The sequence below is a fragment of the Panthera pardus genome, unplaced genomic scaffold (genome assembly GCF_024362965.1).
Source record: "Panthera pardus isolate Hobbes unplaced genomic scaffold, ASM2436296v1 HiC_scaffold_2, whole genome shotgun sequence".
NCBI classification, from domain to species: domain Eukaryota; kingdom Metazoa; phylum Chordata; class Mammalia; order Carnivora; family Felidae; genus Panthera; species Panthera pardus.
In genome coordinates, this window is record NW_026526765.1 from 5697078 (window position 1) to 5723546 (window position 26469).

Genomic DNA, 26469 nt, shown 5'->3' on the forward strand with positions numbered 1-26469 from the left:
AACTGTAGTTGTTTAAGAGAGGCTCTTTTTTGTCATTGTCAATTCTAATACTTGAAATAACCATTTTTTAATGTTTATTTTTGAGAGAGAGAGAGAGAGAGAGAGAGAGAGAGAGAGAGAGAGAGAGAAAGCAAGTGTGAGCAGGGGAGGGGGCAGAGAGAGGGAGAGAGAGAAGCCCAAGCAGGTTCTGCACTGCAGCACAGAGCCCGATGCAGGGGCTCAAACCCAAGAACTGTGAGATCATGACTTGAGCTAAAGTCCAACACTCAACTGACTGAGCCACCCAGGTGCCCCTGAAAATAATCATTTAATACCTCTTGTAGGAAATAGGATTTTTCATTAATGCCGTGTGTAGAAATAAGAGTGTCTGGATTAAAAATAGTTCCTGTAAATTTGGTGGGTAGTAGAGATTCCGAAGTAAATTTAATTTTCTCAATAAGCCATGACCATGCACAATTATCTATCTATTTACTTTTGAGAAAGAGAGAGTGAGCACGGGGGAGGGACACACACACACACACACACACACACACACACAGAGAGAGAGAGAGAGAGAGAGAGAGAGAGAGAGAGAGAGAATCTCAAGCAGGCTCTGCATGTCAGTACAGAGCCTGACATGGGGCTCAAACTCCTGAACTGTGAGATCATGACCTGAGCCAAAGTCAAGAGTTAGACGCTTAACCGACTGAGTCACCCAGGCTCCCCTCTAACTGACAGTTTTGTTAAATGTTCATTGTTGTGTGTTACCATTTATCATAAACCACCCGTCTGTAAACACAAATTGAAAGTTAAGCGTATAGAAATGAAGGAAATATGAACAAATCTTGAAACATTAGCAATTTCATAATGATCATTAAAAATCGGTCCTACTTACTGAAAGAGTTCAGCATCTGAGCCAAGATGTCGGGCACTTCCTGTGATTGTCTTCGCAGGAGGGGAAAGAGCTGCTGTCTTTCCACGTCAGACTTGCAAGAATGTCTTGTATGCATGTGTGTCTTCTGTTAGACCTTCAGCTTCATGGGATTTCTATCAGGGGAAAGATAGGGGATTTCTGTCAGGGGAAAGATTTCTATCAGAGGAAAGATTTCTATCAGGGGAAAAATCCCATGAATCCCAGCTTCATGGGATTTCTATCAGGGGAAGGTTTGTCTTGGTCAAACTCTTTACCGAGAACACGTAGAAGAATTAAACCCGTGGATTGCTATTTGGGCTTTGACACTGACTGGTTGGGAGATATTGGCCAAGTTCCCCATTTCTCTGGGTCAGTGATATCCCTTTTGGAAAGCAGGATGCAACTATTGAAGAGTGGAGAAGGCACTTGTACACTGAGTGCTCCTTAAATGCATGTGCTGGTTCTTAGCAGTTTTGAAATCTGATTTGGGGCTCTAAGAAATCACTCTGTATATTCTCTTCTTGGGAAGTGGAGGCAGAGGACTGCCCCAGTCTGCTTGGGTCGATTGGCACCTAGCTCAGAAAGGTCCCTCCGAAGAAACGCCTGGTTTCTTTCCATTAATGCTAGGTGTTTTGGTACATAAACTGTCTAACCTATTTTTTTCCCATTCCATATACGGAATAGAAAGTGTAGAATGCTGTATAATAATACCTGAATGAAAAGCATCTTCACAGTCTTTTTAAAGAGGTAAAATAAAAAAGTATTTACCAGCAAAATAGTATGGCCATGGTGATCCTTTTGCCCATATGTTTTGGCCTGAAGTCCATTATGACTAGACTGAATTAGGAGGAGTGGGCATAGAACAGATGGGCCATACCCAACCAAAGCTCCCTAAGGGGGATTCCTGGATTCGTTTTCACACTCCTGGTAGGATTCTTCTTGGCTGTTATTCTGAGACGCTTGAACTTGCAGGATCTTAGAGAAGATGACCCAGGGACTTCACCCCAGTATCTCACTGGAGTGGGGCTGGGTACCCCTTCTCTCCGGATACATCAGCTGTAAAGTGACGGCTGATACACGTGACTTTCAAGTGCCTGAGAGCCAGGATTCTGCATCTGTCCTCCACCTCCAGAACCTCAGAGAAGCTTCATACGTGCTTGTCCAATGAGCAGGTGTTTGGGAGAAAAGGAAGGGGCGTGTTTGAGAGGTCCAAATTTCTTTGTAGGTTGCGCCCCTGATCTTCCATATGCCCTTTTGTCTGTGATGCTTGTACCCGTGGAGCTTATACCGCAGACCCCTGGACAGTGAAATGGTGACCATTACTTTTTGATCATGACCTGTGGTGCGGCTCCCCTTGTTCATGCAGGAAGGGGGCCCAGTGTCCTTGCAGCCCTTGCTGTCTTCAGACCCACCGTGAGCAGCGCCTGGTGCCCAGGTCCTTCTCGCGAACACACATCCTGACTCCCCGCAGAAGAGCTGGCATGGTGTCTCCCTGTCTTTCCAGCTGTGCTGGGGTTTGGGGTTCCTTATGCAACACGGGTCACTCTGCACGAGGGACGAGCTCTTTCCTTACTTAGCTTCCCTTTTGTTCTTGAGTGAAGAGCTGTGGGGCGGAGCTCTCCCGATGCCTCTCTTCTGCTTCCCTGACCTTGGCTCTTTCCCCCCTTGATTTATCACCTTTTCACCCCCCTCAGTGTTCTTCTGTCTCTGCTGCTTTTTTGACGAAAACAGCCTTTTCGGTTACCTACTAAGCCATTCCCTTTTCCATTCCGAATCTTTCTGTAAGCTCTCCTATGGCTTTTCTTTCTCACTGAGGTGATGTTCACATAACGTCAATTAGCCATTTTAAAAGGAAGAGTTTGGTGGCATTTAGTACTTTCACGGTGTTGTGCGACCATCGCCTCCATCCCGTCCCAGAAAGTCTGTCATCACCCCAAAGGGGACCTCTGCGCCTACCAGGTGGTGACTTCCCCTACCCTCTTTTCCAGCCCCTGGTAGCCACCAGTGCCTGTCTCTGTTCATTTATCTATTCTAGACAGTCCGTACAAATGGAACCTTACGGTATGTGGGCTTTTGCCTTAGCTGCGTTCTCTTAGCATAATGCTCTTGGGGTTCATCTGTGTTAAAACATGTTATCTCAGTACGTCATTGCTTTTCCTGGCCGACTAGTATCCCATTGCGTGGATGTGCCACAGGCCGTGTGTCCGTTCATCCACTGGGGGACATTTGTGTGGTTTCCACCTTTTGCCTGTTGTGAATCGTGCTATTGCAAACACGTGTGTGCATGTATTTGTTTGAATGCCTGTTTTCAGTTCTTTAAGATACGTACTTAAGAACGGGATCACTGGGTCCTAAGGTGGTTCTGGGCTTAACTTTTGGAGAACCTGCCAAGTGGTTTTGATAACAGCTGAACCACCTCCGAGCTGTTTCAATTTGTTACACGTCCACACCACTCGATCCTCTTGCATCAGCAACCCCAGATGAAACCCGACCACCCTCCAGGGATCTCCCGACACAGTTGGAGACATAGCTCAGGAATCCAGATGTGTGTTTGGAAGCACAGATACTAAACCCGACGAGTTTGGGACCAGCTTGCATCCAGATCCAGAGAGTGCTCAGAGTTACCTAATGTCTGCAGTAGTTTGGGGATGAAAGTTGGAAATCTTCAAATCTTGAAAAAGAAAGATTTTTTTCTTCCCCCTCACAAGAGTTAGTCCTTTATTGTAATCCATTGGGTTTGTTTGAATGTGCTGTCTTATTTTCTCATAATACTACTCTCTAAATGGGTGCGGTTCGGGGCGCCTGGGTGGCTCAGTCGGTCGAGCATCTGACTTCGGCTCAGGTCCCGATCTCGCGGTTCGTGGGTCCGAGCCCCGCGTCGGGCTCTGTGCTGACAGCTCAGAGCCTGGAAGCTGCTTCGGAGTCTGTGTCTCCCTCTCTCTGTGCCCCTCCCCAACTTGTGCTTAGTCTCTGTCTCTTTCAGAAATAAGTAAATATTAAAGAAGAAAAACACAAAACTACACGGGTGCAGTTCGCGGCGTTTTGTGCAGCCTTTCGTGGGCAAGGGAGAGAAGCACTGGGGACGGGCGCTCTTGCTGACTCTCCCTGTTCTTCTCCCGTAGGTGTCCTTCTTCCTCTTCATTATCTTCGTGGTATACACCATGCTCCCCTTCAACATGCGAGACGCCATCATCGCCAGCGTGCTCACGGCCTCCTCCCACACCGTCGTGCTGAGCATCTGCCTGTCCGCAACGCCCGGGGCCAAGGAGCACCTGGTCTGGCAGGTGGGTGACCAGTGCCCCCAACCCCCACCTCTGGGTGCCAGGGGTGCCGTGCACCTGTTCGGGGTGCGACTGGGGTACCCGGCAGGTGCCCGAGGTGGCTCTGTGTTGCTAGTGGGGAGCCAGCCACACCCCACCTCCAGCAGCGGCATCAGCACGTAGCAGTCAGCAACAGTGAGCGTTGCGGACGGCCGCTCCATTTTGCTGGTTGCTGGATGGTCGGATGACTGTGGATGCTTCAAAGCTGTTCCTGCTATGCATTGGAATTCAGCACCCTGTTTTTAGAGTGAAAATAACTTACACAGTCAAATTCATAGTTCTCCCCCACCTTCATATCCGATAAAGCCCTCTCTTTACAGAGGGGGAAAGATCTCCATTTCCTGATCTTCTGGCAGGTCCGTGGGCATTAAAAAAAAATAATAATAAATCTTTCAAATGCTACGACAGCAAATTTAGCTTTGCTAGTAAATGGCATTTCGAAGAAGCCGTTGTGTTTAATTAGTTAAAAGCATTTGAAAAGTGACTTGATTTCCTGCTATGCACATCCATAAACATGAGGGTCAGTGGTTTGGAGTTGTCCCTAAGTATCTTGTTTTTACTTGAAACAGGTATGTTCAATTACGCTCTGTTAGAATCAAATTTAAGAAATGCAGCCATGGTGTAACAACGCAGAGGGTGAGAGAACTGGTTAGGAACAGCACTGCCATTGAAAGTGGGGGGTTTAGACATGGATCACACGAGCCCTGGGGGTCTGAGAAACCCGTTTGTCGTTCACTCGGTGGAATGTTTTATTTGGAAACTTGACATAGAGCTGGAGGCTTATCCTTGGGTGTCTGGGAATCCCGCTTAGCTGGAAAGCTTTCTGGGGATCCCTTTTCTCAACATTCGTCTCCTAGAGCTCCTGTGAAGCCCGGTGTTCAGTCGGAGCGGTCTGAAAGACAGCCTTTGCTGGCACCGGGTGAGCGTCAGAACCCTGGCCCCGATTCTGCACGGTGGGCTCCAGGTTCCCGCTGACTGGTTCAGACGTGGAGCAAAGCCACGTGCCCGCACGCATTCCCTGCCACTGGCCCGAGTAGCCGGCACCACCCGAGGCCCAGATGGCGACCCGTCAGTAACGGATCAAAGGAAGGAACGAAGGTGGTGTTTTATTAAAAGAAGAAACAATGCAGCTGCGCCTGGGAAGAGGCGGGGGAAATGTTCCTTTTTGTACGGGCTCTGCCCCAGCTTTTACTTCCTTGCGCCGCATGTCAGAGCCTCCCTTGAAGATATTTATGGGATGTGTCTCCTCTCTCCCATAAATTCCATTTTTCCAGTCTCCCTGGAGTGGGGCTTGGGGGGGGGGGTGGGTCTGTTTCTGCAGTAGGAACGGGTATGTGATCAGCTGAGCCAGCTGACATTATGACAATCACTGCGGGAAAGCCCTCATCACACAGACATGGGGGCACTCAAGCCTGTTTTCAGGGCTTACAACACTTTCCTGGTTTTAGGTTACCCTAGAACACATCCGCTGAACATTTTGTACCTATCTCTTTGGCCCCTTCGTGAATAAATACAGTGTCTGCTGGGGCAGATGTAATAGAAAAAATATCTTGGAAAGGAGGATTAAGATACATGCCTGTAAGGATCAAATGGGTTTAAAAAAAAAAAGCAGGGGGGGGGGGATAAATGGTTTGTCAAGAATCTGATGTATTCTAGGTCACTACGTACTGTAGTGAGTTTGCTTTTCTTTCAGAGCATTTTTATTTTCTTCTGCAAGTTCAAAAAATTGGGAAAGAATGTAATCTTAAACATTCACTTACTCAATTTTCCAAACACACAAAGAAAAATAATTTTTATCAGTGGACAGCCAGAGATAGGATAATTCTGGAAGAGCAAAAAAGAATAAAAGTTTTTCATTCCAAATGATTCCATGTAAGAATAACATTGAAAGGAAGCAGAAGAACAGAACGTCAGTTTTCCTTTTCTTCAGAAGTAATTTCACAATGATTCCGAGGGTAGGGAAAGGCAGGATACACTGACAGATTGAAAATGGAAGGTCCGTTGGTAAATGTCAAAGTCATGAGGAAAAGACATTTAAGCACCTTTGGCCACTGCTGGACATGTGACCTACAAATAGCACTGCTTTGTGATGGGAGAAAAACACTTCATTGATAACTGTTTATGAAAAGTGTACATAAATAAGGATGATACACATTAGGTGGTTATACTGCCATGGTATAATTGTTTAACGCAAAATTACTGAAAGGCTGTCAGTTTCATATGAAGAAAGAGGTTTGCTGATGAGTGGTGATCAGTGTCCCCCTACCTTATAAACCGCTGAAGACAGAGTGCGTTTTGTTTAGCGTGGATCCGTATTAATGTTTGTTTGGGGATACCTGGGTGGCTCAGTTGGTTGAGCATCCAACTCTTGATTTTGGCCCAGGTCATGATGTCATGGTTCATGGGAATGAGCCCTGTGTTGGGCTTGGTGCTCTGCATGGAGCCTGCTTGAGATTCTCCCCGCCCCCACCCCACCCTTCCTGTGCCCCTCTCCCCCACTCATGCTTTCTCTCTCTCTAAAAAAAATAAAGAAAGAAAAGAAAAGAATGTTTCACTTTATTTTTGGAACATTGGCAATCCACTGATAGCATGTAATGCTTCTCTGTTAACCAAGATGTCGACTTCATAGAAAACCCTATTCCCTTCCACGTTGATTAACAGAGTTCATTGTTCTCGGCACATTTATTTTCCCAGCATTTATCTTGAAGTAGAATTCAGTCTCAGGCTACAATATATTACCCAACTGAGGGAATTTAGTTAATCACTGAAAGTGATGAATGAGCATTTCTAGTACATTTAAATATAAAGTATAATCCCTTTTTTTTTTTTAACTTTTATTTTGAAACAATCACAGACCTACCAATAAATTCGAAATCTAATACAGAGAATTTTTTTTCCTAATCCACCAAAAGATAAGTTACCAGTCTAAGGTCTCATTGCTCCTAAATGCTTTATTTATTATTATTATTTTTAATGTTTATTCATTTTGAGAGAGAGAGAGAACGAGCCGGGGGGGGGGTGCAGAGGGAGAGGGAGATACAGAATCCGAAGCAGGTTCCAGGCTCTGAGCTGTCAACACAGAGCCCGACACGGGGCTTGAAATCACGAACCATAAGATCATGGCCTGAGCTCAAGTCGGAGCCGCTAAATGCTTTAGACAGTATCTCGTACGATGCCATTGCACTTAACCATAATGCAACTATCAAAATTGGGAAATTCACATGGCTCTGCTGTTGTGATTCAGATTCATCCGGCTTTCCCAACAACGTCCTTTACGGAAAAGGGCCCAGATCAGAGTTCTGCAACGTTGCCGTGTGTTCTCTAATCTCCTTGGTGTCTTTCAATCTGCAGCAACCCCTTAGTCCTCCCGTGGCTTCTGTGATCTTGACACTTTTGAGGATGGCATGCCAGCTATTTTATCAAATGGTCTTCAGGTTGACTTTGTCTGATGTTTCATCATGAAGGGATTCAGGTGATGCATCTTTGGCAGGAAACACAGAGGTGATGGTGCCTTCTCATCACGGTCTCTCAGGGTCTCATCATTTATGTTGGTCTTTCGTCTGATGGCCGTCTGCCAGGCTTTACCGCTTTGGCATTACTCTTCTCTTCTTTGTAATTAAGGCATATTTTGTGGGGAGGTACTTTGAAACCGGCAGATATCCTGGTTTATTCACTTATTGATGTCTAGACCGTCTTGTGTTTCCCTGTTCTATACAGAGGGTTATAAGCCCACTTACATGAGCCCACAAGTCTGGGCTCAGACTTGTCCAGTGGGCGCCCCTTCAGGCTGGCTTCTGCACCTTTGGTGATGGTCCCCATCACTCTTTGAGCACTTTGTTGCTTTCTGGCACAACAAGATGTTTCAGGCTCATCTCATGCTTTCCCTGCCCTGGCCCTACAATCTGCCATCTCTGCAAGGAGCCCCGTTCTTCCTGCTGAAGAGTGGCACTTAGCAAGATCTAGGCTTGTAGGTCTTCTCATTCCCACTGGGTTGTCACTCCAAGACAAGGGGCACACGCATTTGCATCTACATCAACTTTTATATATACCTACATATTAGACACCATGACTTCACACTGGTCTTTCCAGCCTGCCACGAGTTTCATGCCAGTGTTCTCCCTTTCTCTTGTGATTCCATGGCCAATAGTGAAAAAAGTTCAGTTGCAATGATTCTTAACGTATTTACTGACTGAATCAATGCCGGTGTGTAACCAGTCTCCTATCTCAGTTGCCACCCCTACCCCCACACAGGTGTCTTCTCACTTGGCCCAAATTCCCCTCCCCTAACACCTGTCCCCCTCCCCTGGCTCAGGCTATGACACCACGTCCATCTGAGGGTGTCCCCTCCCCCAACCGGGGCTGTGGCCTCTGTGTCGTCCCCATTGTAGAGGCTCCTGCAACCCACCCCAGCTTTATCACCTTGGGCGAATTCAGCTTCCCTGGTCCCCTCTAGATGCAGATGTTCCTTGCTCTGCCTGATGGCTGGGGACTGAGTTATTCAGGAGAGAAGGAAATGGACAAGAAGGGCAGGAGGAGAGAGGATGGGGCAAGGGAATGGAAGAAAAAGAACACTTTTTGAACAGAGTTTATTTGTGGAAGAGGAAGAAGTTTTTTTCCAGCTGCTCTCTGATCCATTTTGTACTGTGCTAGTCGCTCAGCTTTTCCTGTAATTACTTCGTCTTTGTTTTCCTAACTGGGTGTCAAAGAGCAGTTTTTCTGATATCTGGGATGACCCTCAAATATCAGGAAACTTAAAAAGCAGTTTTACATTGTTGATGTAAGAAGAATGCATTATTTCATTTTTTTTCTTTTAATGTTTATTTATTTGAGAGAGCGAGAGAGCAGGTGAGGGGCAGAGAGAGAGGGAGACACAGAATCCGAAGCAGGCTCCAGGCTCTGAGCCGTCAGCACAGAGCCTGACGCGGGGCTCAAACTACGAACCGTGAGATCATGACCTGTGCCAAAGTCAGATGCTTAACCTACTGAACCACTCAGGTGCCCCAAGGATGAATTATTTTATTTATCTATCAGAAATTTAGTGTGAGCCCCAAAAGTCCTTAGCATTGCATGGTTAACTAGAAAACAAGAAGGTTCCTTGTATCAGTAAGGTAGCACACATTTGAGTAAAAATCCTCTGAGAGCAGCAAGGTAGGTGTCTTCTTTGCTTATGGCTGTATCCGGGCAAAGGGAGACTGAGGTTAGGAAAACAGCATGACACGTCACCGCTTGTGCTGTGGTGCTGCGTCCTGCTTCCGCCCACGGGTGAGGGTGGCCGGCCTGGAGATGAGATAGGGCAGCGGGGCAGGAAGCTTGCCTCCGACAGGGGCAGGGAGTCCATCACTCAAGTGTTGGTCCAGCCTACAGCCTGTGCATCTGATTAGATACACTTGTGTTCTCTTCTCTGTTGGCCACACTTCTGTAGGTCAACATCACTGCCGGCAGTCTACCGACCCCCCCCCCCCCTCCAGGAATTGCCAAATAGTCCTGTTTCTATGCCACGATTACATTTTATATTTGAAACTTACTTACTTTTCTTAAATGTTCCTTTCCTTGGTATTCACACCACATTCTGGATTTTCATTTTGTGTATCATTTATTTTCCCAGGAGACAAGGATTAATTTGAATACAGATTTACTTACACAAGCCAGTTATTTGGGAACCCATATTTATTAGAGAAGATAAGCGAAGGAGTGGTTATTGGTTTTCTATTCTAACAGGATTACTCCTGTTTCTGATAAATGGTAGAGGATTCCTGTATGCGGTGGATACTTTGCCGTATTTAAGATACACTTTGAAAAATTTTAGTTTGGACCTAAAGTAGAAGATACAGTCTGTCACGTATGGCAAGAACATAATCGGTAGTCATGAAGATTTGTTACATAACTGATTCTTCTGCAGTATAATTCAGGAACTGTATATTGGAGTCTGGAATTAAATTGCATTTAGGATCTAATCTGAGAAGCTCAAAAGGAAAACAGCAGGTTACCAGCTGCCGGGACTCTGGCTCTGGGGGAGACTAATTGTTGGGAATTTGGACGTCTCTTCCTACTGTCTTGTCTTCAGAGAAGCGCAGGATGTTAGTACTTTCCACAAGAGGGAAGAAAGGACACTGAACCACTGTTCCTTTTGTGTAGCATTTGGCTATCGATGGAGGGGGATCTGTATCCTGTTTTAGCAAACTATCAGTTACGGGGTCTAACGACATTATAATTTGGAAGGAATGGGGGTAAGCCTGGAAAAGAGGTAAAAATAGGAAAGTGTCTGATGTGACTGAATCCTAAGGCAGATCTAAGGCACTGCACATGTCTGCTCTCCTCGTTCCTGTTCCTTCCTTGTCCCCCCAGCCCGGCAGGAATCCCCGCCCCACCTTTAAATGGCGGAGCTCAACACCATCACCCACCAGGGAGACTTTGGTGGAGCAAGTGACCAACAGCAACACTATTAACGCTTTGCTGCAGGGCATCCCATCTACCGCTTGGAGAATGTTCTGGCACTTTCCTACAGTGAAACGGCAAGAATGCTCGACACAGAACTTTCCTGTTGGTAGTTAATCATTTTACTGTCATGGTGGAATGAGACCTCGGTTTATTTTTCAGCATTTGTGAGGCTGTTTAGAAGAGGGGACAGAAGGGACAGAGGTGAAAGGAAGCCCTCCCTGTTAGACCATGAGTTTTTGTCTTGGAGATTTGATCAAAGGCGCATGAAACAAAGAGGGTTTCCTGAGAAATGAACAATGCTGATCAGTCACCCTTCATCAGTCTCTATATCCTCTTCTGGATTCTGTCATCAAAACTGTGTGCCCTCTGTTCATTCAAACCACCGGATTCATATCAAATACGATACATTATAGATCGATTACAGGTTGGCTGAGTGGCACACTCACTGGTTGACATCTGGACACGTGATTGTCCTCACGTGTTCACCTACCCACACAGCCACGTTCCACAGTACACCGGGATCTGAGGCTCTGTCCTTTCCAAGTGTTTATTTTTGAGGATAGTTTGTGAAAGATACTGATTCTAATCATATATTAATCCATCCGTAATTGCTCTTTATTCTTTTATATTTATTTTTGAGAGAGAGAGAGAGACATAGAACATGAGTGAGAGAGGGCCAGAGAGAGAGGGAGACACAGAATCGGAAGCAGGCTCCAGGCTCCGAGCCGTCAGCACAGAGCCCGACGCGGGGCTTGAACTCACGGACTGTGAGATCATGACCTGAGCTGAAGTCTTACGTTTAACCGACTGAGCCACCCAGGCGCCCCTAAATTTTTTTGTTTTAATGTTTGAGTGAGAGAGACACAGAGTGTGAGAGGCGGAGGGGAAGAGAGAGAGGGAGACACAGAATCCGAAGCAGGCTCCAGGCTCTGAGTTGTCAGCACAGAGCCCAACCTGGGGCCCAAACCCATGAACCGTGAGATCATGACCTGAGCCGAAGTCGGGCACCCAAATGACAGAGCCACCCAGAGCCCCCTGTAATTGCTCCTTAAAATTCCTAGAAGACAATGAGAAAATCAGCCCCCCGATGGGGACACAGGACTTCTAACTTGTACTTGCAGGATGAATAATGAATTTGCTGAATTGTATGAACTTGAGAGAAAAATGTATCTACAGCTTAACTTGAGCAAGAATTTTGCTCTGGTTCTAAGTGACCTCTTTGAAGAGTAGACAGAAACTCAGTGATTTGGTGCAGTGGAGAGAGGATGTATGCGTAATTACTGGGAGACACTGCAAGGAAAGATGGACCTGGAAATGTGGCTACTTACCCAGTAGTGTGGGAATGGTAATGATAATTTCTTCCTAGCCACAGACATGGTTAAATGAGATGATAAATGAAAATGACTTACCTGGGCCAGGTGCATGGTTAGCGCCAAGAAACATCAGGTAATAATAATAACGGCTGCTTGGTAATATACTTAAAACATTTCGTTTTGTTTGTGGAGTGCGTTGGGGGCTGGGCAGGCCCCGAACAGAGGGAGGGGATGTACTTTCTGTCTTTACAACAATAATCCCAGCATGCCTTTTGTGAGAATGATGTGCATCAGTTTTTGCCTTTCCTAGGAGATGTGAGATCCTGCTGGCCAGACGCTGGGTTAATCGTTTTTGATACCCTTCTCAAGCAGCTCATGAGTGTTTTGACATGGCAGATGGTGGACAGAGCAAGGACTTTGGCCTCAGATGGGCTCTGGGTTTGGATTCCGTTTCTCCCACTTTCTAGCTGTGTGTGGTAGACATGGAGGTGGACCACCCCTCAGAGAAAGATTTGCTGCCCAGCTCTTGGGGAGTTGTTGGCTCTTAGATTCTTTAAGGCTGCCTCAGCTTCACAGAGCTGCCAGCTCAAGGTTCTGTCTCTTCAAGGATGGCCCACATCCATGGCTGATTGAGGTGGGCCTATAGAGTCTCTCTAGCCTGGTCTGATTCAGGGCAATTCCGGTGGGCCATTGCAGCTCTGGAGTTTCTGTAGGTTTGTCTAAAGTTCTCAGACCTTCATCACAGCTCAGCTTCTCCCTGTGCTTCATCTGGCTTCCTTTCTTCCCCACGGGCATTGATCCGAAGGGAGCTCCCTGGTACCCACTGAACTGTGTCTCAGAATGTGCTTCCTGGAGAACCAGACTGCAACGCTACATGAGCTTGGACTAATTCTTTAGTTTACTCAGTTTTCTCAACTGTAAAATGGCAGCAGGAACACCTACTTCCCTAGACGGTTGCTGGCCTTGGTGCTGATTCAATGAAGTAGTATATGAAAAACCAGTTATCCGGCAGGGCTGGTCCCTAACCTTCAATGAATAGTGGAAAACAACAGCAGCATTTATTCATTTTGCTGAGTTTAAATGACTTTTACAGAAGCTAAGAGAAAGGGGAAATAAAAATATTTGGGGGAGTATGGCAATAATCACAGTCCCAAATGACCTATGGAGTTTTGAGTAGGACAGGGGTTGGGTTGCACCTCCTCAGGGCACAGGTCTGGTCTGCTTGACCATCCTGCGGTGTGCCCACCAGACTTAAGGCAGTGAGCTTCATCCTCACGAGGTCCTAGAAGCCCACACTGCACTAGTAACTGTAGTTTGGAAGGTTTGTTAATACCCGAGGATCTGAGCCCCTGTAGGTTAATGGAATGCCTGGTTTTGGAACCCCCTGAGATACAGCTCATCCCTTGTCAACAATGAGCGGGAGAAGTGCAAAAGGAGTCATTTATAGTATTAACTTATAGCAGGACATCTTGAGCTTCTGTGCCATCCTTCTCTGTAATGTCTCGTTCCCTGGAGGAGCCCACTCTTATTCTCTAACCAACCTCGGGGGCTACAGTTTGCCCCACTCAGTAGCAGCTACATGGTACAAGGTGGATCTGGCCATCCCGTGTATCAGTTTTGTGGTCATAGACACACACACCTGTACAGGGCTGTCGCTATGTATCACTCCTCCCACTCCCCGCTGAGATACTGTATTGGTTCCCCAGGGCTGCTGTAACAAATTACCACCAACGTGGGTGCTGAAAACAACAGCACTTTCTAAACTGTGAAATTTATTCTCTCACAGAAATCAAAACCAAGGTGTTGGCAGAGCTGGATCCCTCTGGAGGCTCCGAGGGAGAGTGCGTCCGTGCCTTTCTCCAGCTTCTGCTTGTTGCTGGCACTCCTTGGCATTCTTTGGTGTGGGTGGGGCTTCAAAACTCTATGTGTCTGTCTTTACATGGCCTCCTTCTCTTTGTGTCTTTGCACCTCCTCCCCTTCTGTCCCTTACAGACAGAGACACTGGTCACTGTCTTTAGAGCCCTGCTGTGAAGTCAGGATGATCTCATGCAGCATCCTTAACTTGATTACATCTGCAAAGACCCTTATTTCAAACAGGGTCATATGCTGTGGTTCCCAACAGTGGGGGAGCTTTTGGGGCTTCTCTCGAACTCACTAGAGATACCAGCTCCCACCGTTGGACTGTGGTCTCCTCTCCCATCATGGATTGCTACAGACCCTCCAAGTAGTCTCTGAGCCGGTGTCTGTGGGGTTCCCTTTCTCTTGTCTGCTCAGGTACAAGTAAGCTCTGTGGTGCACAATATAGGAAGATACCTCATTAAAAGATTTTTATGGTGAGGAACCTGGGTGGCGCAGTCAGTTAAGCATCTGACTCAGGTCATGATCTCATGGTTTGTGAGTTAGAGCCCCACGTTGGGCTATTTGCCGACAGCTCAGAGCCTGGAGCCTGCTTTGGATTCTATGTCTCACTCTCTCTCTGTCCCTCCCCTGTTTGCGCTCTGTCTCTCTCACTCTCAAAGTCATAAATATTAAAATTTTTAAAAAAGATATTTATGGTAACACATAGGGAAATAAAGCAGGACTAGGAGAATTTAAAGTGAGGAAACATCAGAGAATTCCACCCTAGTTTAAACAAAACAGAGGGCAATCACCAAGGATTCCTGAGGAATGGTTGCAGGTAGACAAGTCAACATCTGCCATTGGCTCAATGGCCCATTTTTAAAAATAGGTGCTGTGGTCACATTTTTTAAGAGGTTGACAGAAGGGTTTCAAAAGGTTTTCAGTAAATATGCTTCTTCTGATGACTTGTGAATTCTTCCATTATTTTATAGTCACTTTTCACTTAATCTGAGGTTTTTCAGACATATAATCACATCCTTTTCAAGTGAATTTCCATTTTCTGAGTTTTCATTTTCTTTCCAATTGTTTTGCCTAATTGTACTTCCATAAAAAATTCACATTAAGGTGGTGGTAGTAGACATAGTTACCTGTTGTATTTTGTTTTGTTTTGTTTTTATTTAGTAGGATTGATGTTTTTCCTTTAAGCAATATGTTGGCTTTCGGGTTAAGTAGGTTTTATAACTTGAGGGAGGTGACTGTTCCTATTTGGAGAAGTTTTATTTTCTTTTTCTTCTTTGTTTTTCTTTAAAGAATGGATCTTGAATGTATTAAGAGACAGTTTCTGTCACCCGTGGGCAGGATATTATGATTTTTTCCCTTGTGTAATATCGGACATTCTTGAATTTTTGGAATTAACTCAGTAGGTCATATTGTCTTTTTTTTTTTTTTAATCTAATTTGATGCTTTATTCCTTTGGCCAATAACTTATGAAAGATTTTGCATCTGTTTTGACCATAAAGAGCAAACAGGCAGCCCTAGCCTCGGGCCACAGACGGTTCTGAGGGCTCCCCTCCATTGTGAGCACCCTTCCATCTCAAATGTTTCTATAGATTAGACCACATTAGGCCAGATACCGTGCCCTTGCTTTGCTATGCACATTCTTCTGTTTGATTTACTTTCTCTTGTGGGATTGGTTTCTGTCAGAGATATTTTCTCATAAATGCAGTCTCTTCCATCCAAGGTTTCAGCGATTTTCCGTGTTGGATAATCTCTTTTCATGGTTTCAATTACCTCTGTAATTGTGTTTGTTTCTACTCCTCCCCGGTTACTTTCTTATTCTTGGGACTTGTCCTTTCTCCGTTAATTCCTGATTCATCTAGCTAATGTTCTGTTTATTTTCATTTCTCCAAAGAATGAGTTGTGGATAAATTTATTCGATTAGTTTGGGGGTGTTTTTTAGTTCGGTTTTTTTCTTTATTCATTTCTTCCAGTAGCTTTTATTGGCTTTGTTTTGTTTTTGCTTTTCTTTTTCTTTTCTATTCCTAACTTCTTGTGTTGCCCTCTTGTTTCTTTATGGAAGTGCTCACCTGCTATAAATGTCCCTCTAAAACCTGCTTCAGCTCCATGCCTTCTGTGTGCTCATCATCGTTATTTTCTAGATAATCTTGCTGATTGACTTAATTTTTTGACACAGAGAAACTTCAGTGTCCCCCCACGCCGGGGGATAGAGGGTTTTTCCTTTCTGTTTCTAGTAGTAATTCTGGTTTTGGGGTTTTATTTTGTTGTTTGCTTGTTTGTTTCTGTTTTGGTTTTGGTTTCTTGGGTTTTGTTTGTTTTTGCATTGAGATTAGAGAATTGTTCAGGTTATTTCTGCTTTTTGAAATGTATTGAAGTCACTGTTTGGTAATCTAATGATACTCTGAAGGCTTCTTTTCTTTTCCTTTATAGCAAAAATAATCTTTCTTCCTAGATGCCCACTGGACTCCCTTATTTTTGAAATCTAGCGACTCCACTGTAATTTGAAGTTTTATTGATACTTTCGACTTAGTTTTCCATTTTCCAGATTTCTTTTTTTTTTTTTTTAATTTTAATGTTTATTTATTTTTGAGAGAGAGAGAGAGAGCAGGGGAGGGGCAGAGAGAGAGGGAGATTTTCCATTTTCCAGATTTCTTTTTTTTTTTTTGAAAAAAAATTTAATGTTTATTTTTGAGAGAGAGAGAGAGAGAGAGAGAGAGAGAGAGAGAGAAAGCAGGGGAGGGGCAGAGAGAGAGGGAGACAGAGAATCTGAAGCAGGCTCCAGGCTCCAAGCGGTCAGCACAGAGCCCGAAGCAGGGCTCGAACCCACAAACCATGAGATCATGACCTGAGCCAAAGTCGGACGCTCAACCGACTGAGACACCCAGGCGCCCCCAGAACTCTTTTAATGTGAACACTGTTATCATGAATGCTGATCGTTCCTGGGGGCACGTGGTGGGCTCAATCAGTAGAGCATGTGACTCTCCCACCTCAGGGTCGTCAGTTCGAGCCCCACGTTGGGTGCAGAGAGTACTTCAAAATACAATCTTACGAAAAGCAAAAAAAGAATGCTGATCGTTGTCATGGCCAACACTAGAAGGCACTGAGCACGGGTAGAGGTGGATCACCGCACGGAGCCTGTGGAGGGAGATGCCGATAGATGCTGATAGAACCCCCACACCTCGAAGCTGGGGTGCCTCCCATAATGTGCCCGGCGGGGCCTGCCTTCTGGAGGCCGGCCTCCTGAACACACCGCGTGCGGGAGGCTCCTGCCAACATTCCCACAGTTGCAAACCAAGGACTTGGCCTTTCCACGTCTGGGCGGGCCCCTCTCTACTTCCCGTCCAGCACCAGCAGCCTCCTCTGTGAGGGGCCCGTCGTGGCATCTTTCCTCGGCCTCCTGCCGCTGAGCCCCACTTGCCTGTGGTCGCCCTCACGCCCACATGGAGTCTGGGGGTTCCGTTGATCTTCTGATTTTGTTGAAAATAGAAACTGTACATGCATTTCCCTTGCTTTTTGGTGTCCTGGATAATTTCTAGGAAAGGAAGAAATGTTACCTTTGTGGGTCAAAGTGGAACTGTTTAGTGTTCCACCTTTTCTTTGGTTTCTTAAAATTTCACCTTCTATGCCATGTCTGAGCCTTAGATTCTAGATCAAGGTGGTAACCAAAGATAGGAAGGAGAAGAAGCAAAGGAAAGATAAAGAGACTAATCAGAGTTTTATTATCACATAGAATGTTTTTCTAAGATTCCTGGCCATGAGTTGTATTAGTCAGCTCAGGCTGCTCTAACAAAATGCCAAAGACAGTGTGGTTTCAGCAACACATACTTATTTTCTCACAGTTCTGGATGCTGGAAGTCTGAGGTCAGGGGGCCAGTATGTTTGGATTCTGGGAAGAACTCTGTTCCTGGCTTGTGTATAGCTACCTTTTTGCTGTGTTCTCCCATGGGAAGGAGAGGGAGAGAGAGAGAGAGAATGAGGGAGAATGAGGGGGGGGAAGAGAGAGAGAGACAAAGAGAGAAAGAAAGAGAGAGGAAGGGAGAGAGATTGAGGAAGACAGGGAGGGAGGGAGAGAGAGGGGGAGGGAGTGGGAATGAGAGAGGGAAGGAGAGAAAGCGGGGGGGAGAGGGAGAGAGAGATCCAGGAAAGCCTCCTTGTGTGCTACAGGAGCAAAATAGAAGTTAAATGAAGTTAAATTCTTTTGTAAAATATTTTTTGCTGAATCCCCCAGAAGAACAACAACAAAAAAATGCGTTTTGCCTTTTCAAAGACAGCACATGATGCGTAATGGAAAGAGCTTTAATTTTGGAGTCAGAAGGACTTGAGCTCAAATCCCAGTTGTGCATGAATTGGTTGTAGGAATTTTAGCAAGTGATTTAGCTCCTCTGACCATCTGTTTACTTATCTGTAAAAGAGGGCCAGTGACACAGTGGACTGAGGATTAGGGGTCGGGTGTACGTAATTCCTGAGTGCCTGGCCCACATCAGGTGTCCAGTAAATGGCAGCCATTCATTAGCTGGTGGCTTTCTGGGTCTTTGCTTTCTGTCGCTTATTTTTTGTTAGTTTTCAGTAACGCACATATAATGAACTTCTATTTATTTTGTTTTTTTTAATGATTATTTATTTTTGAGAGAGACAGAGACAGAATGTGAGTGGGTTAGGGGCAGAGAGAGAGGGAGACACAGAATCCGAAGCAGGCTCCAGGCTCTGAGCTGTCGGCACAGAGCCCAACGCGGGGCTCAAACTCACGAGCTTTAAGATCATGACCTGAGCTGAAGTCGGACGCTCAACCAACTGAGCCACCCAGGCGCCCCTGCATAATCAACTTTTAAAGTTAGGAGAGAACTTCCCAAGGTGTAAAATTGTGAAAACACTTTACATCCAGCAAAATATGCCATGGTGATTTTCTAGAACAGCTAATGGACGAATCATGTAAACCTTAAGGGGATCCAGGGAAACACTACATCAGTTACTTCAACAGTTACATGTCCCAAACTGTAGAGGATTATGATGTGGTATGGGACGTGCATAGAAAAAGTAGTTTCCAAAACTAATTTCTTTAACAATAATAATAGCTTTAATTAAATGGTATCGTTCTCACCCATCAGGTTATAATTTTAATCTGCTCTTGTCAATTTAGATAACTTACTAAATTCACATCAATTGCAGGTTCATTGCTCTATCTAGAGACATATTTTGAATAAGTGCCACGTTCCGGGACTTCCTAAGCGCTACCAAAAGGACTCGGTTTAAAACAGTAGCAATAAAACAAGCTTCAGGCACCTTAGCATCTATTCGGAGACTTGTAAGTAACACCGACATCCAGAAGCGTGGACTCATAATCATTTACAAAGGGAGACGATTGCTTCCGCTGTTTCTCCACTAAATAGTCCACCACAGTGCGGACATCCACAGTGCCAGGTTGCGCATCGACAATGTGGAGGGTGCTTTGACGTGATGCCGCATCTCGTCCGTCGTTCAACTGTGAGATGGTCAGCGGGGCTGACGGGTGAGCCCGTGAGCCCTGAAGAAGGGCTTGGGTTAATCCAGAACGGGGGTTCACGGTCTTCTTCTGGGAAGAACCACAGAGTAAATACTTTCAGATTTCCGGGCCATCTGGTGTCAGTGGCAACGGCTCAACTCTGTTTGCCATAGTGCGCGAACTCCTGCGAGCGACACGAGCAAATGGATGTGGCTGTGTTCCAATAAAACTTTATTTACAGCGCCGGGCACTGGGCCAGACTTGTCCTAGAATAATAACTAGAAATCTAGTTTTCCCTCTAATAATGTATCCCCCCACAAAACCCTTTAATGTCCTCTGTTAAAATTCTTTTAACCGAATGCAACGTGTTATTTCTCAGAAATTTATGCAACTTCCAGAGCAGCCCTTTCTCTTCGAAATACAGCTCCCTTCTTGTTCAGTGAGCCTCAGAAGACACCCCACGGAGAGTCCTTGGTGAATGTGAGGTTAATTTGCATTTAATTGATCTCGGTGTCTCTACTCTAGTGGTAAGACTCAGGATTTTCATCGTTTTCCCATGTCTGATTTCCGCGGTGCCCTGGGTATGCCTCAGCATTGCTGGATTTTAAGCAGATGCTTCAGATTTCCTGTAACGCTGTCACATTTTCCCACACTGTGTAACTGGCTGGGAAATTGAGGCACTCGTGCCATTACATTCTTCAGCTCGTGGGGGACTGCCGCGTCCCAAAGACGACAATGAAAATACTCCAGGACGTGCCAGTCAGCACTTCTTGCCCTGGCTGGGACGGTTTTACAAAGACACGGAGCTGTTGGTGAAAGAAGACTGAACATTTTACTAAAGGGTCGTTGATTCCTAACCCTCCTGCTTGCGCTCCTAACTCGAGTTCTCTCTCTTCTGTAGTCCCAATTGAGGGAGGGATTAAGGGAAGATCAGAACCTTCTTAGGAGAAAAGGCACTTAAGGATGTTCATCCTGTCCGTTGCGGTCCTCCGGGCACTCTGCTTACTCAGCTGTCAGGGTTCACTCTCTTTTTCGAGAATTCCCCCTAACGCTGCATTTTGCGTACGGTTGCCTGTTTGTAGTCAGCTCTCCTGACCAGTGTGCGTGATACAGTTACATAAGCGTCAGTTATGTGATCCTTTTCATTGGCAGCTCTTTTCGTTTCTCTTTTCGTGGACCATCTACCAAGCGATTCTCCGCAATTTCAGCTTCTGATCTGGTCCACCTCTCGGGGTCTTGGAATGCCTTTGAGATACTTTGTTTAGAACCTCTGAAAATGTAGCCTTACAGGGTTTTCATGGTCTGCCCAAAGCTGGCATCTAAAAATAAAATTGTAGCTGACTGGCAGCATGAGAAGTGCCCAGATCAGCAGATGGTGTGAAATGCAAGAGTCGTCAAATGAAAATATATTCAGGAAAATACAAGACCTTCCCATTTACCAAAGGTCTGGTGGGAACACATGCTCTTGGTAGACGCGATGGGCTGTTCGGCTGGGGGACGCTGGAGGCAGAGGTGTCTGTGTCAGCGGGGCTCTTGAGGTCCTGCCTGCTGTCTTCAGGGCAAGAGAGAGAAATGTGGCGGGGGAGGCAGTGCCAGCCGGAGGGGTCGTCCCCGACGGAGCGGGCAGATCCGCTGTGCACAGGATCCTGGGTCCGTGTGAAAGGAAGTCTTCGGATGCACCTCGTCGAGGGCACCGGCTCTCCGTGTCCCGCATTTTAAATCAAAGTCTTGCGTGGTGCAGAGGTGGTGCTGAGGGCGTCCCCACGCAGTGTCGATGATGGGAGTCTACAGGAGATACTGAATGTGATGCAAGTGAAATAAAAGCCCAGTGCAATCTTGTCCAGTTAGAACATTGGGATTAGATTTACTTTGAATGGATGAAAGGCAAGAGGTGAGCCACGTAAACCCCGACGGAAGCAGCAGGACGTAACAGAGTTCCTCGAAGACTTCTAAGGAGTCTAGTTGGCTGCGGGTTGCATGGAGGCTGTGTCACTAAAGGGGAATTATCTGCTCTCCCAGGCAAGACCATGTGATGCAGATCCACAGAAAGCAAAAGGAGATCAGGAAATCAACAGAACCACCCCCATGTTTACGTCTTTTGTTAAGAAATGCATTTCCAGAAAACAGGTTGATGGTAACCAATGGATGAACACTTACTAATTCATTGGCATCGAGGTAACTGACATCTGCTTTCCCAGGCACGTTACACATCTCGACCCGGGGAAACATCCACCGTTGTCTCTACTGGGGAGAGGAACCTGAGGCCGGGAGAGGCAGCAGGTGGCTCCCGACTTACCCACCTTTGGGTGTCGGGCATAGGTTCAGACCTGGGGAGCCTGATGGCAGATCCCACACTCCTAACTGCTGTGGAAGTCTTTGGGCACTCCCTCCCTTCTCACTGCAGTGATCCATTAAATGGAAGACTGAGCTTTCCCGGAGCTGCATAAAGCAAAATCTTAGGTGATTTTCTGGACTTTAATGGCAGACCAAGAAGGAACTACATTTTTGACACAGAGTCTGCAGCCACATGTACTGGATTGTAATTTAAAGTAAAGCCAGGGCTAGTGTTATGGAAAGCATAGGGCTTTTTGAAGCCTAAGGTGGAACCATTCCCGCTTCTGGTGATCAATTATATGTGTAAGGCAGGAATATGTACAACAGGCACCTGTCCTGAGGGGGCGGTGAGAAAACGCCAACAGGAACAAAGAGGGGACATGACCTGGGAAGCTGGGGATGTGAGCTGAGTCTAGCTCCAGCAGGAGTCAGGAGCCCTGTGACTCCAGGCCCTTCTGTGCCCTCCCCATGCAAATGCCCTGATGTGTAAAATGAAGGGTTTGGAGGAAATGATCCCAAGGTCTTCCCTCTTCTCTCCTTTTTTGACTTTTATGACTGTGTGTTCAGAGTGCAGAGCACCGATGTAAAAGCTCTTCTGGAAAATATTGAAAGGGAAAGGGATCGTGATCCACGGAGAAGTGAAGGTTTCCAGCGGTGGTGTGGTTATGGATGGCGGGGTGAGGGTGTTCGTTATGGAGCAGCGCTGAGCAAATTCAGCCACCGGCATTGACTGTGGGGCCCCGACTGGAAGGACATGGACGCTCACTGTTTTCCCAGAGGCAGGCAAAAATCACATGGGGGTTCTCTTTCTTCTTGTTTTCTGTATTTGCTTTTTAATGAAAAAGAATAAAACAACTCAAGAACTACAGTCACTTTACCCTGACCAACCCTTGGAAAATCAGGAAACCTTTCTGTGAAGAGAGCGTGGTTAGATAAAGCAAAGCACTGAGTGGCAAGAAGGAAGCCAATGCCACACAGGCCCCTTCCTCAGGACCACCGCCCGGATCTCTCCACGAAGCTGTCCTGAGCTTTGCGCCCACTGGCGGTTGCCAGAACTATAGGCTTCGTGACCACATTCCACTGACAGTTTCTGGCTTTAGACCCTAACTGATTCACTTATGGACTGGGAAGCAGAAATAGCATAATTCCTTTACAGGCAGGTACTGCGCAAAACAAATATGGTATAAATCCCTCCCTTATCCTAAGATTGTTACTTTAAGCTCGGTTAGAAGTGTATCAAATCGATTCATCTTTGCAGAGAACCAGATCTACTGTGTCTTGATTTTCTCTATCATTTTCCTCATTCTTTTAAAGAGGGAAATGTATTTATTTATTTTGAGAGAGACAGAGATAGCACAAGTCGGGGAGGGGCAGAGAGAGAGGGAGACTGAGAATCCCAAGCAGGCTCCATGCTCCCAGAGCAGAGCCCAGTGTGGGGCTCAGACCCACAAAGCCGTGAGATCATGACCTGAGCTGAAACCAAGAGTCAGATGCTTAACCGACAGAGCCATACAGGTGCCCCTGATATTTTCCTCATTTTAATCTCAATTTCTGTTTTAATTTTATCTCCTTCCTTCTGCTTGCTTTATGTTGAATTTGCTCTTTTTTTCCTCTCCTTTCCCTAGATGAAAGCTTGTTACTGATATTAGATCTACTTCTTTTCTAAAACAGGCACGTTTGATGCAACCAATTTGCCTCTAAGCACTGCTTTGGCTGCATCTCACAAATTCTGATAGGTGGATTTTTTATTTTCACTTTGTTCAGGATATTTTGCAATTTCCCTTGAGATTTCTTATTTGACCGAAAGGTTATCTCTAAGTATACTGTTTAATTTCCAAATATTTGGGGGCTCTTCCAGCCATTTTCCTGCTACTGATTTCTAGTTTCATTCTTTCATGGCCTGAGAACACACTTTGTATAATTTCTGTTCTTCCAAATTTGTCCAGGTTGGTTTTAGGTCCAGAATGTGGTCTATCATGGCGAATTTTCCATGAATTTTTGAGAAGAGTGTATTCTGATCTTGTGAGATGGAGTGTTGTATAAATGTCAGCTAGGTCAAGTTGATGGATTGTGCTGTTCAGGTCCTTTATACCCTTACTGATTTCCTACCTGCTTAATCTATCAGTTCCTGAGAGAGGAATATGAAGTCACCAACTACAATCATGGATTTGCCTATTTTATCAGTTCTGTCAATTTTTGCCCATGTGTTTTGCCCTCTGTTGTTAGGTGTGTACACATTTAGGATTATTTTCAATTTGTTTTTAATGTTTATTTATTTTTGAGACAGAGAGAGACAGAGCATGAACGGGGGAGGGGCAGAGAGAGAGGGAGACACAGAATCTGAAACAGGCTCCAGGCTCTGAGCGGTCAGCACGGAGCCCGACGCGGGGCTCGAACTCACGGACCGCGAGATCATGACCTGAGCCGAAGTCGGAGGCTTAACCGACTGAGCCACCCAGGCGCCCCTTTCTTCTTTTTTTAAAAAAAATTTTTTTTTTTACACATTTAGGATTATTATGAGTTCTTAGAGAATTGACCTTTTTCCATTATGTAATGTTGCTGTTTATCTTTGATCATGGTCCCTGTTCTGCAGTCTGCTTTATCAAAATTAATATGGCTGTGATGGCCTTTTTTTTTTTTTTTTTTTTTTTTTTTTTGGTGTTAAGAGGTGTTTCAGTCAGCGTCTTCCACGAAAACAGAACTGGCAGTATATGTATTTATATACATTGTGTTCATACCAACAGAGTTACTGAATGCTCTCACACATGTGAGACCTACTAGGTTTTAGGAGAACAGCTCCCTGTTCTCTCAAAACCAACCGAGAGATACACTCGTGACTCTGAACCAGAGACAAAAGTATCTCCATTAGACCTGAGAGCAAAGGAGTTTGCTAGCGCTTTGCTGACCCTTTTCCATATGCCTCACCAGTGTTGACCTTTGTCTATGACCAGGAGCCGCCGTCAACACTCATATTCCCTGTGGCAGGAAGATACTACAGGGCCAGTGAGGACTAGCCAAGGTGAGCAGGCAGCATTGGTTTCCTATGGCTGCTGTACAAGTTACCGCAGCTTTTGTGGCTTAGAATAACACAGATTTGTTCTTATGGGGCCTGAGGCCCAAAGTATGAAATTGGTTTCCTTGGGGGTTAAATCAAGGAATGGCCAGGGTGGTTCCTGTGGAAGGGTCTGTAGGTGAATCCATTTCCTGCCTTCCTTGTTCCTCATCATTCCAGCCTCTTCCTTCCAAAGGCACGTCTCCTATCACTTCTCTGATCCGTCTTCCTTCACCTTATAAAAAGCCCTGCTTGGTGGGTCTACCTCACGGGGTCCATCCAGAGTAGCCTCCCACCCCCAGGTCCTCAACTGAATCAATCTGCAAAGCCCCTTTTACCATGCATTTGCAGGTTCAGATGTCTTGGGTGGGGCATTGTCCAGCCCACCACAGAGGCCTTACCTTCTCCAGTCCCACTGGCCACACTGCTCTGCTCTACAAGAAGGAGTGAGTAAAGTAAGGGGAGAGAGACAGGGAGCGTCCAGAGAAGCCCCTATGCATGGAGACAAGAGAAGAGGTCATCATGCAGAAATGAAAAACAAATGACAACCAGGGGAAACCCAGGTGTCGTGACCTAAGACAGAGTCCCATAGAGAGAACACAGGTGATCCCTGACTGTTTGATGAACACGGGTGATCCCTGACTGTTTGATGCTCTATATCACAGGGACTGACCCAGCAAGAGGTGTCCCAGGCTTTAGAGTCTGGCTGGCTCCAGCTGGGTGCAGGCCACCCTGGCACTTGCAGAAGTTTGGGTGACATAGGAAGAGAGAACCAGTAATACGTTTTCCCTTCTTTGTAACCTCATAGTTGCTTCTCTTCTCTGGTGCCAGCTCCTGATGGACAGGCCCAGTTTGGTTCTGCATAGTAACCTCTAGACTCTGCTAACATGACCTCTACCCCTTTTTCTCCAGCCTGGGGTCAAAGGTTAGGGATGGTGTGCTTCTTCTCTCTCTAATGTGTGGGTTACCTCTGCTTGTCCAACTTTGCCTCTCAGTTTTCCAGCTCGGTGTGTGTAGTAGTTAGCTACAGCTGCATAACAAATTTCCCCAAAACTTAGTGACTCGGAACAACATTTATCACCTGTCTCACAGTTTATGTGGGCCAGGGATCTGGGCACAGGTTAGCTGGACTCTCTGACTCTTCTAGGCTGTGGTTGAGGTGTTGGCTGGGACATTACATCTTAAGGCTTTCCTGGCAATGGACCCAAGCTCACTCAGTGGTCATTGGCACTGTTTAATCCCTTGTAGACTGTCAGTCTGACAGCCTCAGTTTCTCATGAGCTATTGGCTGGTGGCCTCACTCAGTTCCTTGCTACTTGGCTCTTTCCATAGGCAGCTACGATATGGCTGCTAGCTTCTTCAGAGCAAGTGAGGGATAGGGCAACAAAGTACCAGCAACAGAGAAACTAAGAGCGAGACAAAGCCACAGTCTTTGTAACCTCATCCTGGAAGTGCCATCTGACCCATCGCTTTTGCCCGTTGGGTCCAGCTCACACCCAAGGGGGAGGGGGTACCACAGGGGCGTGAGCACCAGCAGGAGGGGAACACTGGGGGCCACCCATGCAGCTGGTTGCCACAGACACACGCCCCGCCTCTAGGTGTACTGCCACGTGTTTTTCTGAGCCATACTCATTTAGCCACCGAGTTCAGGCTCCACTGAAGTTTTCTGGAAACACCTTGGCTGGACCTACCCCTCCCTCAATTCCTTCTGGGTCCTCGGTCTTGGTTTCAGTTGTCACGCCTGGAGAAACCCGACTCCGCAAGCCAAATAGTCAGTGATTCCG

The 26469-nt window shown here is 46.1% G+C and overlaps 1 protein-coding gene across 3 annotated transcripts in view; it reads left to right on the forward strand.

Moving 5' to 3' along the window:
- Window positions 1-26469, forward strand: part of ADCY2 (adenylate cyclase 2) — a 412863-nt gene that overhangs the window by 111840 nt on the left and 274554 nt on the right. For all 3 annotated transcript variants that reach the window (XM_019450817.2, XM_019450816.2, XM_019450814.2), the window contains exon 3: window positions 4015-4176. In XM_019450817.2, coding sequence (XP_019306362.2) covers window positions 4015-4176 — 162 coding nt within the window. The remainder of the gene's footprint in view (window positions 1-4014; window positions 4177-26469) is intronic.